The following is a 20,261-nucleotide window of genomic DNA, read 5'->3' on the forward strand; positions in this document are numbered from 1 at the left end:
TTCCTTTATATTATGCTTCTATTGGCACATCTTTATTTCTCAGAGAACAACTTTGCATCCGATAGTGTTGAAGTTTAGAAGTTGTTTTCTGTCAGGATTTGGTGCACATCGTTCCCTGCGCTCCTGTCCTTAAGAGGTTGTGTTGAAAATCTAGTTATTCTGTTGGGTTTACCAGTGGAGAGAGTTGTGTTTGTTTCTTATTATTTCCTGCAGTTTTCAGTGGGCATTCTCCATTGTGTAGTACTCTGCTGTGTCTGTTGTGGGTCTAAATACCTCCTACATCTAGATGTTTATATCTTTCTCAAGATTTGGGGAAATGTCTGCTATTATTTTATGAGCATATTTTTGTATGACTTTAGTGTGGGCCACACCACTTTATAATATATCAGAAAATCAGTTTGGTCTTTTAATCGTGCCATAAGTTCTTATATGTCTGCTCATAATTTACTTTATTTTCTCTTATTGTTTGAATATCTTCATTTCTCAACTTTGTTTTCAAAATCTAAAATCCTCTTTTCTGCTTAATCTCATTTACTGGCTTTGAGTGAGTTTTTTATTTGACTCAATGAGCTTTCTATGTATAAGATTTCTGTTTGTAACCCCCCACCTTCCTTTAAAAAGTGACCCATTAGTATTCTGCATTGTATTCCTTAAGCTTTCCAGCCTGTTTCCTTGTATTTTCTTGATTTTTAAAAAAGCCATTCTTTTGAATTCTTTATCTGGCATTTCATCTACTTTGGTATCTTTGTGGTTATTTGTTAAAGAATTATGATTCCAGGGATAAGTCATGTTGCCTCGCCTTCGAGGTTTCTGTGCTGAGATTTAGGGGAATATCCTCTAATTTTGTGTTAGAGATGTTTTAGGGAATAGCCTTCTCTTGGTGGTGTGTTTGGACAACAGCTTGCAGTGGTGTGTTGAAGAATTTTTAGTTGGATTTGGTAGTATAGTTTCCCTGTTATTTCTTTTGTGAGGATTAGTATATCTGGGACAGTGCATGCTATGCCAGAGCATTAGCGTCTGCTTTCTCCATATGTATGTGAGTGTGGGGTCCTTCTGCTACTTCTGGGGAATTGTTAGGGATAGTGGAGTTTATGGGGTAGACTGAGTACTCTACGGTCCGAAGTATTCTGGAAACTGCCTTTGTTACAGGGTCTTATTGGTGTGGTTTTCTTTATTTCTGCTGTAGCATAGATGGATATCCAGGAGTGGGTCTCAGGCCTCTCTTAGCCATGCCTACCTGATACGTAGAATTTTTTTATCTCTTGCATTCTTTGAATTAAAGTATTTGCTAAAGTGTGAGCAGAAGTAGGATGTCTGTAGAGCAATATGCCCTGACACTAAGCTAGGGTAGCCACGTTGGGTCACAGTGGGGACACTGGCCCTCATAGCATGGCGTTGTGTGTCGTGTGCTCCAGGAAAAGGGGGAGGGTGGAGATTCCTGCTTCCCAAAGCAGCATGTCCAGGCACAGCCTCCTAACAATGGCTCCCAGTCACAACATTTTAACATTGCGAATCACAGAATACTTTCCAAGTGTTGGCACAGCACCGCACAGTTGCCATATGAGCTGAGGTCACACTGCCTTCACTCTGACTCTGCTTCTGTGCCAGCTCCAGCCCCTGCCCTCTTCCCCCCAACCCTCACTTGCACCCTTGTGTCCCCTCTTTCCCATTCTTTCCTCTTACTCCTTTCTCCAGCACACCCCAGACTGCTACTGGCTCAGCACCGGTATACATATTCTCACCTGCTCCAATAAGAAGACTCCCTGGGTGTCTCCCATCCTTGTCTGTCCAACAGGAAACTGCAGGGTGTCTCTCCCATCAGCCACCTCACTGAGGAGCTGCTGGGGTCCAGGCAGAGCTTCTAATCTCCCAGCCTGGCTCTGCCATCAGCTTTGGAGTGAGGTTTAGGGATTTTAATATCAACTGGCCATTGACCAAAATGACAGACGCTAGACAAGTTTAATCTCTTTTCTCAGTTTAATCAATAACAGAAAAAAAAAAGTAAGTGAGAAACCTTAAAACATCAGGTAATCTCACTTCCACCTCATTTTTGTTGAAAATTGAAACAAGGTTTTGCTTTATAGCCAAGGCTGGGCCTGGAGTTTTCACCCTGTTCTCCTCCCTCCCATGAACGAAGATGACCGATGTGGGCCACACGCTAATCTCTTCTGTCTTTATTTAAACCATATTAAGCCATGGAAATGGGAAAGTTCCAAATTCATTACAAAAAGCTAGAAGTCTTTTCATTTTCTAAATCTATCAATAGCTACCCCAACCTCACTAATTATTATAAATATACAATCATAGATGAATCTCTACAAAACATACTTAAAAATCACAGAAGATAGTGTTCAAGATTCCATTAAAAATATTTACTTATTTTAAGTATATGTGCATAGGTGTTTGCCTGTATGTGTATGTGTGCACCACGTGAATAGAGTGCCCGAGAAGAGGGCCTCAGATTCCCTGGGACTGGAGTTATAGATGGTTTGTGATCCTCTACATGAGCGTTAGAACTGAATCCTGATCCTCTGAAGAAAACAGCAAGCGTTCTTCACATCTCTCTAAAAGTACATCGTGGGTTAGAAAAGCTTATTCCAGAAAGATATTAAAATCTACTTTATAAGCCATCCTGTTAATAAAGCTAAGGGAAAATAATTATCTGCATAAATCCAGAAGTAGCACTTGATAAAAATTCAAGACATATGTATTTTATTTTATTTTTTTTATTCAACAAATATGTATCAAGCATCTGTTCTCTTGCAGTACCAAGGCTGCAAGAGTGGAGCAGATACTGGCTCCATTCCAACCCTCACATGACAAAGGGAAACAGTAAATAAACGAGTAAAGGGACAGGCGGCTTTACCCAGCGCATTATTTACTTACGTGAAACTCAATGAAATGCGTATTGATCGCATTAGTGTAGTTAACATACCTCCCGCCAAAGACTCGCTTCTCCAATAGAGAGACACTCAAGGGTCTCTCTGAGGAGCCAGTGCACCCTTTTTTACTTTAGCAGGTGGGGTCAGAGTCCCATGCCATACCTCAGGCTGGCCTCAAACTTGTGGTGATCCTCCTGCCTCAGTTTCCCAAGTCCTGGGATTTCAAGTATGTGCCATGGTGCCCAGCTTACAGAATTTAAAGTCAAGTTAAGGAAGAAGTTAACAATAATACAAGAGACGGCGGAACTGAGGACAGGCATTAAAGACAGAAGATCACTGTCACTTGCAGGTTACAAACCCCTGAGTTGTTGCTGCTTTTCATTGGTTACGCAACCGCAGCAGCTCCTGAAAACTGCAAAGAAAGAATCCCGAGAGAACCAATGAGAACCTGTCACAGGAAGTTTAGTCAAGTGGCTGGTTTTAACACCAAGATAAGAATTGGTTACTGGGCCGATGAGGTGGCTCAGTGGGTAAGGTGCTGCGTTCCATTCCCAGGTTCACTTCGGAAGGAGAGCACAGACTCCTGCAAGTTGATCTGTGAGCACCACACCTGCGCTGTGCTATGCTTTCATCCAAAAAAAAAAAAAAAAAAAAAAAAAAGTAACACATGCTACCTACCCGGTCTGAATTTTCAGAGGATCTTGGGGATCCAAGTTCAGGTCCTCATGTTTGTGTGGCAAGGACTTTATCCACTGAGCCATCTCCCCTGCCTTTACTACTCCTAAAGAAGCAAATATAGACTTGAAGAAATGCACAGACCCGCCATGCTATTTGACATCTGCCCTCCTTAATGCATATGCTTAATGCAACCACAATAGCAAATTTGTAAAGCCTTTCCCAGCAGCATAAGAACTGACTCTTCATTCACAACACTGCATGTGGTGGTTTGTAGGGGTGCAGTTGCCAGGGCCAGGGACGAGCTGCCGAGGAGCTGTTTGAGAGAGTAGGGCTTTTCTCTGGGCTTCTACATCCCGTACCATCATTTCTGTTTCCACGTCTCTTGTCTGAACCCTGCCCCAGATGATGCCCACAGGATCCAGCATTCAGGGTGCTTGCTTGTTTCCTAGTGTCAGTAGATCCAACACTGCCGAGTGCTGTGCTTCTGTTTGTTTACCTGCCTTGTGCGGCACGGGTCTCCCACTGGTCCCTGTTGGGGCTTTTCACTCACAAGAGAAATCACTTGAGAGGCCTGGATTAATCTCTGTTGCAGTGTAAAACATCCTATCCACAGCAAATCAGTAGGAAGAGGGTTTATTGGACTTAAGATTGCAGATTACAATCAGTGAGAGGAACTAGAAGCAGGAACACAAGCAGCTGTCACATGATATCCACAGTCAAGAGCAGACAGGAAGAAAACACAACACAGCCTTGCTGCCTGCTGCCTGTGCTTGGCTAGCTGTCTTCACTCCCGTGAAGGTCAGAAGCCCCCTCATAAAGAACAGCATCACCCACAATGGGCTGGGCTCTTTCCTCATCAATTAAACATCAAGATAGCCTCCAACACACAGGCCCACAGGCCAAATGAGCTAGCTCATTCCTCAAGTGTGACTTTCTTCCCAGGCACTTCTGAATGTGGCAAGATGATGTTTTAAACTAATCATCATAGGCAGAAAAACTTCCCGGTAAGGTGTCTTGCTTCTCACCTCTGTTGTTGCTGCCTTCTCCCGACTAGGAGGAAGCCAGGTGGGCAAGACCACACTTCTGTCTATTGTGCGGGGCAGTTGAGTGATCCTGGGAGGAAGTGGAGGTCCACATTTGTTGTTTTCCTTTTACTACACAGTGCCGAGTTCCAGTGTATGCCAGTCTTTGTGGTTTTTATCTTAAACTGGTCATTTCTGGTGTGTTGTAGATTCTTCACATCAAGTGGTGAAGCCACAGTGTGTGTTTCCAGCCTTTCACCCTTTGATTCGTCTCACTGGAACCTTCCTCCTCTCCCTGAGCCAACTGTATACTCACTCAGCCCCGGAGCCTACTGTATTCTCACTCAGCCCCAGAGCCTACTGTATTCTCACTCAGCCCCCAAGCCTACTGTATACTCACTCAGCCCCAGAACCTACTGTATTCTCACTCAGCCCCCGAGCCTACTGTATACTCACTCAGCCCCCGAGCCTACTGTATACTCACTCAGCCCCCGAGCCTACTGTGTTCTCACTCAGCCTCTGAGCCTATTGTATTCTCACTCAGCCCTGGAGCCTACTGTATACTCACTCAGCCCCGGAGCCTACTGTATACACACTCAGCCCCCGAGCCTACTGTATACTCACTCAGCCCCGGAGCCTACTGTATTCTCACTCAGCCCCCGAGCCTACTGTATACTCACTCAGCCCCCGAGCCTACTGTATACTCACTCAGCCCCCGAGCCTACTGTATTCTCACTCAGCTCCCGAGCCTACTGTATACTCACTCAGCCCCAGAGCCTACTGTATTCTCACTCAGCCCCCGAGCCTACTGTATACTCACTTAGCCCCGGAGCCTACTGTATACTCACTCAGCCCCCGAGCCTACTGTATACTCACTCAGCCCCCGAGCCTACTGTGTTCTCACTCAGCCTCTGAGCCTACTGTATTCTCACTCAGCCCCGGAGCCTACTGTATACTCACTCAGCCCCCGAGCCTACTGTATACTCACTCAGCCCCCGAGCCTACTGTATTCTCACTCAGCCCCCGAGCCTACTGTATTCTCACTCAGCCCCCGAGCCTACTGTATACTCACTCAGCCCCCGAGCCTACTGTATACTCACTCAGCCCCCGAGCCTACTGTATACTCACTCAGCCCCCGAGCCTACTGTATTCTCACTCAGCCCCCAAGCCTACTGTATACTCACTCAGCCCCGGAACCTACTGTATTCTCACTCAGCCCCGGAGCCTACTGTATACTCACTCAGCCCCCGAGCCTACTGTGTTCTCACTCAGCCCCCGAGCCTACTGTGTTCTCACTCAGCCTCTGAGCCTACTGTATTCTCACTCAGCCCCGGAGCCTACTGTATACTCACTCAGCCCCGGAGCCTACTGTATACTCACTCAGCCCCCGAGCCTACTGTATTCTCACTCAGCCCCGGAGCCTACTGTATTCTCACTCAGCCCCGGAGCCTACTGTATACTCACTCAGCCCCCGAGCCTACTGTATTCTCACTCAGCCCCCGAGCCTACTGTATTCTCACTCAGCCCCAGAGCCTACTGTATTCTCACTCAGCCCCCGAGCCTACTGTATACTCACTCAGCCCCCGAGCCTACTGTATACTCACTCAGCCCCGGAGCCTACTGTATACTCACTCAGCCCCCGAGCCTACTGTATACTCACTCAGCCCCCGAGCCTACTGTATACTCACTCAGCCCCCGAGCCTACTGTATTCTCACTCAGCCCCCGAGCCTACTGTATTCTCACTCAGCCCCGGAGCCTATTGTATACTCACTCAGCCTCTGAGCCTACTGTATTCTCACTCAGCCCCTGAGCCTACTGTATTCTCACTCAGCCCCGGAGCCTACTGTATTCTCACTCAGCCTCTGAGCCTACTGTATTCTCACTCAGCCCCCGAGCCTACTGTATACTCACTCAGCCCCCGAGCCTACTGTATACTCACTCAGCCCCGGAGCCTACTGTGTACTCACTCAGCCCCGGAGCCTACTGTATTCTCACTCAGCATGCTTCCTTCTGCCCTGTCATCCTCCCATCCTAGTGTGCTCTCCCTCCATTCTCCCTGCCTGAAAATTTGCCCACTATTCAGCACCATGTTCAAAGATTCTCTTAAAAAATAATTTTCCTTGTTTCTAGCTGAATTCAAAATGCTGGCATTTATCAAGGCAAATCGCCCTTTGATTTCTCCGTAATGTGTATTTCTTCTGAAGCTCCCTGTTCAACTGAATATTAATGCAGACATCCTGTGGTACCTGGGTAGTTTCTGAAATAGTTTGCTTATTGCACTGCACAGAGCTGGCATCAAAAATATTCTTGAGATTAGATTAGGAAAAAGCAAAGTGCTTAATTTAGCCCAGTGACCTAGACTCACTATCCAAATTGTCCATGGGCCTTTAGAAACTATGAATTGGCTATAATCAGACACCACATGACTTTTTTTTCTGGAGCCATTGTAAGCACATAGAGATGAGGCAAAGTGTAGGACCACACCCTGGGACAGAGTCCTTTTTAATACTTGGTACTGGCCCAAGACATATGAAGAAGACATTGTATTGTTTAATTAGCAATGCATTTTTAATGTATATGAGTATATGTATGTGTATATATACATGTATATGAATATATATAAATGATTACATATACACATTTTAATGTGTATATGGGTACACTGTCACTGTCATCAGACACACCAGAAGAGGGCATGGAATCCCATTACAGATGGTTGCCGGGATTTGAACTCAGGACCTCTGGAAGCACAGTCAGTGCTCTTAACCACTGAGCCATCTCTCCAGCCCAGCCATGTATTTTTATTTATGTGTATGTATGTGTTGATAGGTATTTCCATATAAGTGCATTTGCCAGAGGAGGCCAAAAGATTCGTCAGAGCTGGAGTCACAGGTGACTTTCCCACAATAGGTACTGGCGTCCTCTGTATACTCTTAATCTCTCCAGCCCCAATAATGTATTTTTTAAAATCTAAGTCCCCAAAGTAATAAGTTGTTTACATTTACAAGTGTGTGTGTGTGTGTGTGTGTGTGTGTGTGTGTGTGTGTGTGCACGCATTGACCTGTGTTTGCATGTATGATGTGTGAGTGAGGTTATAAGAGGCAACATTGCTGACCTGACTATTTGATTCACCATTTGGAGAAAATACAACTAACAAGACAGGAGTCATTTGCAAGTATCTGTACCTTCTGTCCCTATGAATTATTCTTCAAAACCACATCTCTCTTTTCTTTCAGGAAACCAGAGGCTTTGAAGTCACAAGAAGAGAAGGTAGGAAAAAAATTACATCTCTATCATTCCGGGCGCTGGCATTTTGGAAGTGGTTTGGCTGATTCGAAGATGAACGTCAGTCATGGGCAGCCTGGTCTTTGAAATGCCATGCTTTCCTGCACGACAGCTGTTTACTCAGGAGACACAAGAACCTAAGGCTGGGTTTGCCTGTGAGAGCAAGGCTTGTACCTTCAAGTGTCAGAGGCAGCTCCCGGGGAACTGGCTCACTCATGACTACACACATGATCTCTGAAGGAGACCCTCATTGGGGGGTGACGTTTGAAGCCATTTGGCTTCACCCAGAAGAGTTCATTAATGATAGCCACAACAAAACAAACAAAAAATGGTTTAGAGTTTGAGGAGTTTGTTTCATTGTCAGGTAGGCAAAACCACTATGAAAAATGCTTCTGATTAGATTTTTACAGCTTTGGCTAAGCCAGAATAGAAATAACCAATTAATTTCCCCTTTGAAAACAATTCCACGATGTTCCGTTTTCCGTGCCAGCCTTCCTCTGGCACATTTGTTTTCTGGTCTCAGAGGTAAGCGTGCACGGATGGCAATTTCAGAATCATCTAACGGAAATTTCTTTTATTTACTCTCAGTAACAGCTAGTCTCTAACGAGAGAATGTCTTTTGTGAGATTTGTGGAATCATCTCTTTATTGTAGGAACAGAGGGAGCAAATGAAGCCAGAAACCATAGTGTGCTCTTTGTCTAGCACATAGACTTTGATTCTAGCCTTAGCCCCACTCTCCTCCATTGTCCTATCTCTGAGCAGAGTAATGTTGGGCATAAAAAAACTGTTTGCCTCCTAAATCAAACACATCCTTCCTTCTGACTAGTTAGCATCCACGCTCTGGACCACAATGAGAAGCTTGGATAACCGAGGCACCGGCATGCCATTTAAGAACTTGATAACATCCCGGCAATACCGTCCACACCAGACACCCAAATAAATGGCTGCTGTATCTGCTTCTGAAACCATAAATCCAGAGGACCTGGGCAATCTGATTCTAGTGTTAACTTTCTGGCTTCCATGTGTGCAGTGGCCTCGGGACCACTTCCACAGGGCAAACCACATTGTTAGGATATCGATACCGAAGTAAATTGGATGAAGGTAGATTGGGAGGGGGGTGTTGTTTTTGAAAATTATGTTCCCGATGGGAACAATGACTGTCAGCTTGAGAGAGGTAGCTGTAAGAAATGAAGGTAGACGTTGGCATGAACTGTGGCTTTGAATAATAAGCTATCCTCTCACTGACAATGTCTGCAGTTAATTTGCATAAAGGAATCACATATAAACTTAACCTTTTTGTAATCTTACTGTCTGTCTGTGGAAAACGTCTCTGATTAGGCTAGAGTTTTGGGGGCAGCCCTGTGTGTTTCTTAACAAAGACAAAAAAAAATTCTGAAAAACTTTGGAACTTTACAGGGCTTAGAATTCCTCAAAGGATGAAGTTGAGTTTGCCAGGAAGGGAACAGACACGAGTGGGCTGTTCTGTCTCCATTCACAGCTCTGCTCCCACATCAGTTTCAACAGTGACTGACCAAGAACATGTTCTTTGGGCTGTTATTAGCAGGTCTCTCCTGATACCACACACTTAGTTTACCGATTGTGAATGGTGTCTTCTTTAGGTTTTGTGTTTGTTTGTTTGTTTTCTTTTTGTGCTTGTTTTTTTTTTTCTTTTGCTTTTTTATGTCAACGTCAAATGGTTAAGAGTTCTTGAGTTAGCTAGATGTCAATGCTTGTCACTTTGCGGTGAGAAAGGGAGATTGGAGACGTAAGGATATTTCTAGGTTTTTGGAGACCTGGGAAGCCAGTGCCATGGGTTGGGTCGATCTTCTGAACAGTATTTAGTATAAAAAAACAATAGAGGTGCCGTGGAAATATCACGGAATTATTTCTATCCACAAAAGTAGGTCAGTATTGTCTCGCGGCCTGCATGCTGCTCCAGCCCAACCTGGAACAGAAGGGTTCAGTCATGCTCCTTTCTCCAAACCCAGGAGGGTCCAGGGTGCTCAAGAGAGACTGAATCTAAAAAGGCAGCCTCCAGACCACAGAATCTAAGAGAATTTTCCCTGTAGGGGTGTTTTGTTTCATTTCCACACCTGACTCAGAGACATGTGCTCTGCTGAGGCTTTAATATCACAAACACCTGACCCGGGGCAATTCCCCACAATGACTTCTGGAAATGCTTGACTAAGTCTGTGTGGTGAGGCCTGAGAGAGGCCGCCGATACTCTGGGAGATGATGGAGTCTAGATTGAATCACAGAGCGGTAGGAACCAGAGAGGCGACAGCCCGTGACTTTATTCAGTGCTCCTGCAGCCTGTGTGCTTTGAGCTTCATCCCAAGTCATCTCCAGGTCATTCCATCTCTTTCCTGAAGTGTTTGGCTTATGCTGCTAATCCACCCCACTCATCCCCTGAAATCAGAAACCTCCTCTGTTCCTCTCCAACTTCCCCACAATCCTAGGCCAGGACCTGTAATCCATCTAATATATTCCCCTTTTAATAGAATATTATTATATTGGAGAATTTCATTTGTGCATACAATGTATTCACTGCTTTTCCTCCAATCCCTCCCAGACGAACCCCTACCTCTACTCCCTCAACCTGATGTCTTTTTTTTTTTTATAAACTGTTGTGTCCAATTTGTGCTGCTTATATGCACGTGCATCTGATGGCATCTGCTGAGGCAAAGGCATCCTGTCAGATGCCACAGCCTTAAAGAAAAATGACTCTTCCTCCCTTAGCAGTTGTCAGCTGTCAGCGGTTCCTACATTAAGGGTGGGAGGTAGTGACTGGCTTGATGTCAGGTAGGCAACTACAACTGAAATTAGTTCAGGTGCACTGGCCCTGTAGTGTCCAGTCCATTCCAACTGCTGGCTCTTAGAGTATTTCTGCACCTCTTTCTTGAGCACAAGAGATATGATATAGACACTCCAATTCTAGCCGATCCCCCCCCCTTCCCCAGTCATATACTCTCTGCATTTTGACCAGTTATGAAGTTCTGTGCTAAACACTGTCCACTGCACAAAGAAACTTCTCTGGTGAGGGCTGAAAATGTCATCAGGCTATATGTAGAGGAACAATTTCATCTTGATCCTACCCATTGGGAAGCTGAAGATGGTTTTGATATTGTGTCCATTTAAAAACATAGCAATAGTAAGTTGACCCTTAGGGCCCATGAACTCCCCAGTCATGGCTTCTTGACTGGATTTACAATGTCAACCACACAGCTTCTCCTGTGGAGCAGGCCTTATACCAAACCATAAGGTGGTTGGTAAGCCCTGTGATGCTCATGCCACTACTGCACATGTGCCCTGCCAGGCTGACTGCTCTTGTAGCTTTCCTAGTTCACAGGTGAGTGAGCTGGCTGAGGCCTTTTGTCTCCCATCAGCCTGCAGAGGACCTTGTGATGACAATTCTTTCTTGAATTAGGTTAAAGTTGCCCCTCTGAACCCTGGTCTCATCTTCATGATATACCAGTGAGAACCCAAGACCCAAGACCATTGGGTTTTAAAAAGGTGATTTAAAATAACTGTTCTGGATGGTTGCTACAAGTTTTTAAAATACCATTAGTTCTGCAGTGTTCATTGCCATCTCCGGTAATGTTACATGTTCCTGGGCGATGCATTGCTGAGAGGGCATTAGGTTCAAATAAGCTTGGTGTCCTGGGCTGAATGTGCAGCCATATTTTGAGACTCTGTTCTCAAAGAAAAATACAGACCGACAAAAAGTGGTATAGTGAGGTACTAAGCCAGAATTTATGAACATGACCTTCTATGAAATAGAGACCTGTTTAATACGGTTTCTATAGACAGTAGACATACCAAGTTAAGAGAAAGTCATGCTGGATCAGTTTTGGCTTTAGTCCCATGAGTGGCAGTGGGAAATCCATCTTTAGACACAGAAGGGAAGGGCCATGTGGAGGTAGAGTAAGGCACTGCTGGCAGCCACTGGCTAGGAAGAGGCATGGGAAGACTGTTCCCTAGAGCAGTCCTTCAGAGGGAGTCATGGATGGTCTGGCCAATCCTTCCTTTGATTTGGTCTTCTGATTTTCAGAACCTTGAGAAAATGAATTCCTGCTTTTGGAGTCTCCTGGTTTATGATAGTTTAGTGTAGAGGTGCTGGGGCATAGTACACCCAGAAAGTGCTAAACTCTGAGAACCCAATGAGTTACATGGCTGTAATCACTCTGGCATATATACACACACACATACACACACATACACACACACACACACACACACACACATACACACACACACACTTATTCTTAGCAGGGAAGATAATAGGCAGCATTTCCCCCAAATCAGCTTCCCATGGGATAAAACAAATTTAACTTTGCTATCTTGGTGCTCATGGCTGCCACTGCACTCGGTACCTTTGCAAGGCCTGCTGCAAGGACGTGGGCAAGGGGAGAGCTTCCTCAGCAGCCAGGTACCAGGCTGAGCCTTCTCGGAGCAGCGAGGTGGGCACAGTGATGTTGACTTGCTCATTATGAAGTTTCAGAGAATTCTTTATCTCCCTTGAACTTCAGCAGAGCAGACAGCATCCTACACTCGAGACTCCTTCCTTCCTTGCCACATTGTCAATGGCAACAAAGACTCTGCCCAAACCTCTTCCCCTCACCGTAGGACTGTTGCCTTTCTGTTGCACCCCACACTTCTAGGTGGTGGCTATTCAAGTTGTCTGATCTTGGTTCATCCTCACCAAGGCGCATAGCACATACCTCTGGCTACCAATCCTACATTGCCTCAACTGAGGCTAAGCGAGGAGTTCCCTATACCCCAACCCTTCACCGCTCGACACTGGAGCCTTGCTCATTCTTGTACACATGCTGGACTCAAAGGAAGTTGAGAGTGCCACCTGCCTCTCATGAAGTTAGGCTTGTGGTAAAGACTCTCTTATAGTAGTAAGACTGAGGTAGGACAATAAGACCACAGGGTGTCTCTAGGCTAGTACACCTATCTTCCTTAGAGAAGCAAAACTGTCGCTCCTTCATGAGATCCCCTAGACTGACCTTGAAACGAGTGTTCGGAACCCACCTGTGCTGGCTGCATTATGGCTACATTTTGTCTGCTTTCTAGAACAAGAATTTTTACACCTTTCCCCAGATGACTAAAAAGAAACCTCACGTGTATATATGTGTGTGTGTATGTATGCATGCATGTATATGCATGTTGTACATGTGTTAGGTTGGGGAAGAGTGCTTGGTATCTTAGCTGAACCTGGTACTCACTTTACAGTAGTAAAGATTGGAATAGCAAAAAACCTCAGAGTGTCTCTAGGCCAGGACATGTGTCCTCCATAGAGGCCAGCTGGCCACTAAACTCTGTGGATCCTGCTGTCTCCACCTGTCCAGCAGCGCTGGAATTGCAGACTCACAGCATCCTGTCCTACATTTTACATGGATGATGGGGATCTGAACTCACAGCCTTGCTTCTCCACAGCAAGCCTTCCACCCACTGAGCTGTCTTCCTAGATCAACCACAGTTCTTTTTACATCCCCCTCCAGACATCTGAAATTTAATTTCAACCTTTTCTGAAACTTCATGGTGAAGAGTTGCCAACCCCGGTCCTTCTGAGACACTCCCATGTCCACTCAGAGGGCAGGTGCTGATTGTACCTGCCAGAGCCCATCTACTCACACCAGCACTTTCTCTGACTGATCCCATCTCTTTGAATTACAGCCGTGGGAGCGCCATCGAGTGTGGAGCAAGTGGCTTGGATAATTCAGCCCTTGTCAGCTATCTCTGAAGGGCAGGAGGTGATCTGTAAGCTATTCCAGATGTCTGTGATTGTGCTGTGATTAGGGGCTTGAGTTTGGAGCTGGGCACCAGGGTGTCATGTTATATTACTGGCCCTCCCAAGGATGGTTCACTTACTCTGTTCCAGCCTTAGCCAGCTGGGGGGCCTGGCTTTCCATCAAAACAATAGGGAGACTGGGAGGGCAAGGCTGCTGCTATCTTAGGAGGAGAGGAAAGGAGGGAGAGACTGTCACCCTTGCTCTGGGTGGCTCTGGGTACTTAGACTGCTTAGCAATGCAAATTCCCCCCAACTAAACAGGACCTGCCTGCCTTGAGTTGGAAACTGGAACCCTGGCTTCCTGAAAACTCCTGGAATCTGTTCCCAGTTGACAGCTGCCTCTATTGGCCCCTTTATTGTTCTGTGCATCTGGGGGATCTTCAGCTATCAAAATCCTTGTGGCGTTTGCCATTAATTCTGATTTTGTTTAGCAGATGTTTTCTGGATCTCTCAGTTGCCTGCATAATGTGTCTCAGTCTAATGTGAAGTAGCTGACTCTGGGCTGAAACAGATGAATGAACTCCCAGGATTTTTTGGGGGGGAGGGACTTTAGGGGTGGGGGGTACTTCTTTAATGGCCACAGGTGGAGGGAACTTAAAAGCAACCAGAGTTGACAGTGCTCATGGCAATGAGTCCTGTTCAGTTCTAGGCTTCATCCAAGGCCAGGTGAGGAGTTCCCTGCATCCCAACCCTTTGCTCCCCAACACTGGGGTATTGCTTATTCTTACACACATGCCAGGCTCAAAGAAATGGAAAGTGAGTGTGACCAAGCCCTGACTCGGCAGATTGGCTTTTTCTGTGGCACACTGACTCTTTTCAGCAGACAGAGTTGTACCCAGTTGCCCTAGGTAGGTGGGAAACAGGCAGCCCTGCTGCTAGGATGTCTGTTCAAGCACGGGCAGGGGTTCTACACTCAAGCTTTTTTGTTTGTGTTTGCATAATAGTGTGTATGAGTGTGCATGCACACTCATGCGCAAGCACTTGCCACAGCCTGTGGAGGTCAGAGGACACATTGCAGGAGCTGGCTCTCTCCTTCTTCCATGTGGGTTCTGTTGACTGAACTCAGATCATCAGGCAAAGCTGCCTGCCGAACCGTCTCACAATTCCTCCACACTCTACAACCATCTCTTAAATGCAGTGCTCATAGAACATACCCTTGGAAATTACCGTCACAACACTTGGCCCAGGACCAGGGATCTCTTTCCAAAGCTCATGGGAAGTCACATTGTCAAATAGATAATGATTCCTGTCCTACTTTCACTTCTGTTTCTGTGACAAAATACCTTGACCTAAAGAACGAGGGTTTTTATGGTTTACAATTCTAGATTACTGTCATCATTGTAGGGGAGTCACATCATCAGGCACATCATCCATAGTCAAGAACAAGAGAGAAACAATGCACCCCTGTCACCTGCTTGCTCACTCAGGAAGTTTTCTTCAGTCTTACGTAGTTCAGAGTCCAGACTAGGGAATGGTGTTGCCCACAGTGGGCTGAGTCAATTAATAATCAGTACGACTCCTTGCAGGTATCCCCACGGGACAATTTGATGTAAATAATTTTTCAACTGAGACACTCTTCCTGGGTCATTCTAGGTTGTGTCACATTGACTATTACAATTAACCAGCACAATTCCCCCAAAGGTATGAACCACTGCAGATTCACAAGGACCATGAGATCAGCCCTTCCGCAGGTCCTGTCATTACGACCTGATCCTCTCAAGGTCCAGGAGGCGGGGAAGATGGGGACACCCTATGGGTCCTACCAAGGCCTCACCCTTGCATAGAAGTTTCAACTCCCTTGAGCACCCAGCAAAAGTTAAGATTGATGTTTGCCATCTTCCTTCCTTTCTTAGCCTCCAAAGCAGGAGTCTCTACTTTTTAGCAACTTTTGAAATGGTCTCCATGTAAGCACTGAAGCTTTGGGAAGCTGTTTGCTCCAGCATATTAATGTGCCACCGGCAAGCCTTTGGAGTTAATTATCTGTGACTTAAGAACCATTTATTTCTGTCTCTTTGTCTCATTGTCACCCAGCACTTTTCTTTATTAGGAAACGAAGTAGAGAACCAACTGACCATTATGTCCTAATTCTCTGGCTGTCATCAGAATTAGTTTACCTCTTAAAAATTCTCTTTAACAGCCCCCACCTCCCAAACCGGTGCCATCTCATTATTTTCAGATCGTGTTGTCTCTTAACAAATCTTTAATTCTTCTGCTCTGGCATGAGCAGAGTCCAAACTGGGACCAAGTTGAAGAAGGAGGCAGCCCGTCTAAATTATCGAGGCTGTCAGTGTTCTCTCATGATTTATCAGCCTCACTAACTAAGCAGTTGGCTCTTTTCCCCTTCCCTCCAGCTATGATGGACGCATCACAGTCTGTCTCCTTGGCTGTGTGTCTGTCACACATGCTGGGGAACCAGCCGTGGTGACCCCGAAGGGCCTTTCCAGGTCAAGTGACCAAAGTTAGGAGGGGCCTGTGAGCTCAAACTGCTCATGGGCCATTCTACACTCTTATTTGGTTGGATCGTACTTCTTGCCCAGGGATTCCATTCAGTTCCTGGAACTGCTTCAGGCCCCCTTATGGAGGCTTGGTGTGTAATGTTGAATCTCATCCTAGAAAAGAAGACCTTGCCTTGATGTCCCCAGGAAGTTAGGACCATGTGCTGGGGAAATGAGCAGGTGGATGGGCACTGGATCAGTGGTTTGTTGAAAACCCATAGCCTCCTGGGACGGAGGGTTCAGCCAGTGGTGGGGCTTGGGTGGTATCTGGGTGTGGTTGGCACTGTGGAATGATGCACAAAGCTAATTTACCCCTATCTAGGATTAGCAACTCCTATCTTCCCCTGTCTCTGCAGGCCACGCTTGGCTGTTCTCTCATTACCCCAAAGGCAATGTCCTGGAGCCATGTTGGACAGTTAGTACTGGTGATGGAGGAACCACTCTCTGTGAAAAGATAATACAATTCCTAGGTCACTGGTTGCCAGTGGAAGTTTCCTTGAGGTAATTGAAGGGTGCTGTGTACAGAGATGAGGAGTCGTGAGCCCTGGTAACTGAGTTAGCTGAGATGACACAGGAAAGTTCTGCAGACAGAAAGACTGCCTGTGTGCCCATATGTGGCCACCTCCTCACACTAGAGGGGGTGACTATAGAGCGTAATAGAATTTGCTCAGTAGAAAGGGTATCATTTTCTGATAGAACAACCCTCTAGATATTCTGCTCAAGGTAGTGTGTACCAAGAAGGTCCTTAGAGGAACAGAATGATAGAATTATTTATGTATATGTATATATATTTGGAGAATGAGCGTGGCTTATATGATAGGGCTGTGTAGTCCCACAGTGGCTGTTTGCATGCTGACAAGGCCAAGAGTCCCTTAGCTTCTTAGAACACCAAGCCAGATGCCTCAGTGTTCCCAACATGGGCACTGAAGGTCCAAAAGGTCCAGGAGAATCACTTGTATTCAATTCACATTAGAGACCAAAGAATCTGGACTCTTAGGTCAGGGGAAGATGATCCCAGCTACAGTGGAAACATTTGCCCAGAGAGAGGCAGAATATAGACAGGCAACTGCTTTTTCCTTGGGCCACAGGTTATCTGTCCTCAGTCAGTCTTCTCTGGAAGCAGCATCTTTGAAGACAGAAATGTATAAATCTAGTCAGTTGGCAACCAAAATCCACCAGCATATAGAGAGTCTCAGGTCTTTTCCTAAAACATGGCTGCCTTAGAAGAGGGTCTCCCTGGACATGCCCCCCACCCTCACCCCTCAGTGCTGCGCAAAGTCCCTGGTCACTTTCTTGTGTCAGGTAACAAGACTCAACTGGCTCAAACAAAAAAGATGACTTGGTGGACTTATACGTAGCTAGACAATCTAGTCTCAAGGGTTGCTGGCTTCAGGCACACTTGATGTGGCCCAGGGATCCGGCTTTTCCCTTTAGTTCACCCCTCTGACTGACTTCCCTACAGTGAGTGTCAACCTCTCACAAGGCAAGTTCATCAGAAGAGAGGCAGCATAGCCTCGGCCTCTCACTGAGGTGCTGGGTTCCCTGAACAGCCTCCTGAGCCAGTGGCTGAGGATTGTGGGGAGTCCCCAGCTGTGTCCTGCTTGGTGTGTCATAAACCAATATGGGAGGAAGGTGACTCCCCAAATGACTGCTGGGACACAGAAGCAGAAAAGCTAAAAACCAAGAAACAACTTCCTGGGGCTAGAGAGAGGACTTGGTGAGAGGAAGACACACTTGCCTCACAAACCTGAACCTGAGTTCAGAATCAACATAAAAGCCAGGAGCATCTGTGATGCTAGCATGCTAACATGCCTGGTCTGGAGATGGGACAGGATCTTATTACGTAGTCTGGACTGACCTAGCAGAGACCAACTTGCCTTTCCCTCCTGAGTGCTAGGATTGAAGGCACGCACCACCATGCCTTGCTCACACTGTCCACGGTTATCAGACAGTTTGGGCCCAAAGGGTTCCCTCCTTTCAGTTCTGTAGGCAAGAAGGGTTCACTTTTAGAATAGCCTTATTCAGTCCCTATAAACACTTCTGAGATGAGGCAACGCGCTCTCATTTTGTAAGAGAGAGAGAGAGACAGAGACAGAGAGAGACAGAGACAGACAGACAGAGACAGAGACAGACAGACAGACAGACAGACACACACACACACACTGACTGACTGAGACTGAGACTGAGACTGGGTGGGAAAAGTTGAGCGTTAGCTGTGTAGGAAATTGGTCACAGAATTGAACCATAGATTTCCCAGAGTCCCCTGGGGAAATGCATTTGCTTTAGATATCCTACAGTGTTTATAGTATTCTGTCTCAAAGTTCAGGCACAAACATGGACTCTTTGTTCTTCCTGTAAGAGGGCCTGCAGGGGTGGAGAGCAAAGAACCAGCAGGGCTCTAGATGGTGGTAAGCCTTGCTTGCTTGGGAGCCCTGGCTTACTGCAGCCATAAAGAAGCAGAACCCCTCCCCACACACATCAGAAGACATGGGGCTGGTGGAGAGTTATGGGAGGAAGGGAACCTGTGTGTTCTACTAACATCAGGAGTTGGAGGGATGGCTCAGAGGTTAAGAGCACTGACTGCTCTTCCAGAGGTCTTGACTTCAATTCCCAACAACCACATGGTGGCTCACGACCATCTGTAATGGGATTTGATGTCCTTTTCTGGTGTGTCTGAAGAGAGGGACAGTGTACTCATATTAATACAATAAATAAATCTTTTCTAAAAAAGAGAGAATTTCTTTTTGGATGGAAGCAGCACTCCTACCAGCGGCTCAGTGGCTTTATCTAATGTCCTATCATTTGCATGAGTTACTGAACCATTCAGACACAAGATGGGAATCCGATGGCCAAGGGGAGCAGATTACAGCGGAGGCTCAAATCTGATCTCAGGCTTAGACACTTGAGCCATTCAAAAAGTGGCCAGATCTCTTGCTTTGTCTTTAAAGATGGTAGGTTTGTACAAGTGGGCTACAAATTGCTTTCCCCCTTTTAAACAATGTGAAATAACACCTTGACAATGGTTCCTACACTGCCTTTGTTTTCGAGGTGCTATCTGGTTTCTCTTTTCCCATTTTTATTTATTTCTACACTGATTTATCCCTGTGTGTGCCTACATGTGCACCATGAGGAAGTCAGAGGACACCTGTGAGTATCAGTCATCTACCATGTGGGTTCCTGGAATCAGACTGAGGTTGTCACTTGGTATGGAGTGTCCTTTACTCAGTGAGTCATCTCACCAAACCCAAGTCTGTCCTCTTTCCGACATGTTGAGGAAAATCTGTGAGTTAGAAAGAGTGAAGATACCCCGTTGGTGTTAGAAGAGGAATCAAGCTCAGAGACAACAAGGGACTTGCCCAAGGTTGCACAGCTTATAAGGTCTAGTTCTGTGTTCTCATCAAGCTTACTCGAGGAAGTTTATAAATTAAAATCCAACAGGCTGGTGCTGGGCTGGGGCTGGGGCTGGGGCTGGGGCTGGGGCTGGGGACGGGGCTGGGGCTGGGGCTGGGGCTGGGCTGGGGCTGGGGCTGGGGCTGGGGCTGGGGCTGTGGCTGGGGCTGGGGACGGGGCTGGGGCTGGGGCTGGGGACATAGCTCAGAGTCCATCCCCAGCACTGCACACTAGGCATGGTGGGCTGTGCTTTTAACCCAGCACATAGGAGGCAGATGGAAGAGGATCTGAAGTTCAAAGTCATCCTCAGCTAAGAGATAGTTCGAGTCCATGCTCGGCTACTTGAATCTGTACTTGAAACAAACAAAACAGCAGCAACAAAAAACAAGAGGAAAGTGGAGTTAACAAACAAACAAAAACCCTTGGGGGTGGTGTTCCTTAAAATAAAACACTGCGAGAACTTTCCTGTCAAGGCAGTGATCCTTTACTTGAGGAATCAGGATAATCAGAACGTGAGTCAAGTCACATTCAAGGTGCCTGTCCAGACTGATGTTGTTTAAGTACCACGTGACATACTCACAGTTTGAAATGATGACAGTCTAAAACAGGACCCTCAATAGCCAGAAGCTGGAAAGAACCCAGATGTCCCTCAACAGAGGAATGGAAACAGAAAATGTGGTTCGTTTACACAATGGAGTACTACCCAGCTA

The 20,261-nt window shown here is 46.2% G+C and overlaps 1 protein-coding gene across 2 annotated transcripts in view; it reads left to right on the forward strand.

Moving 5' to 3' along the window:
- The window catches only part of Fstl4 (follistatin-like 4), a 433,118-nt gene that overhangs the window by 42,499 nt on the left and 370,358 nt on the right, over positions 1-20,261 (forward strand). For both annotated transcript variants that reach the window (NM_001414342.1, NM_001107000.3), the window contains 1 exon segment: positions 7,820-7,853. In NM_001414342.1, coding sequence (NP_001401271.1) covers positions 7,820-7,853 — 34 coding nt within the window.

The sequence above is a fragment of the Rattus norvegicus genome, chromosome 10, assembly GCF_036323735.1.
Source record: "Rattus norvegicus strain BN/NHsdMcwi chromosome 10, GRCr8, whole genome shotgun sequence".
In the NCBI taxonomy this organism is placed as follows: Eukaryota; Metazoa; Chordata; class Mammalia; order Rodentia; family Muridae; genus Rattus; species Rattus norvegicus.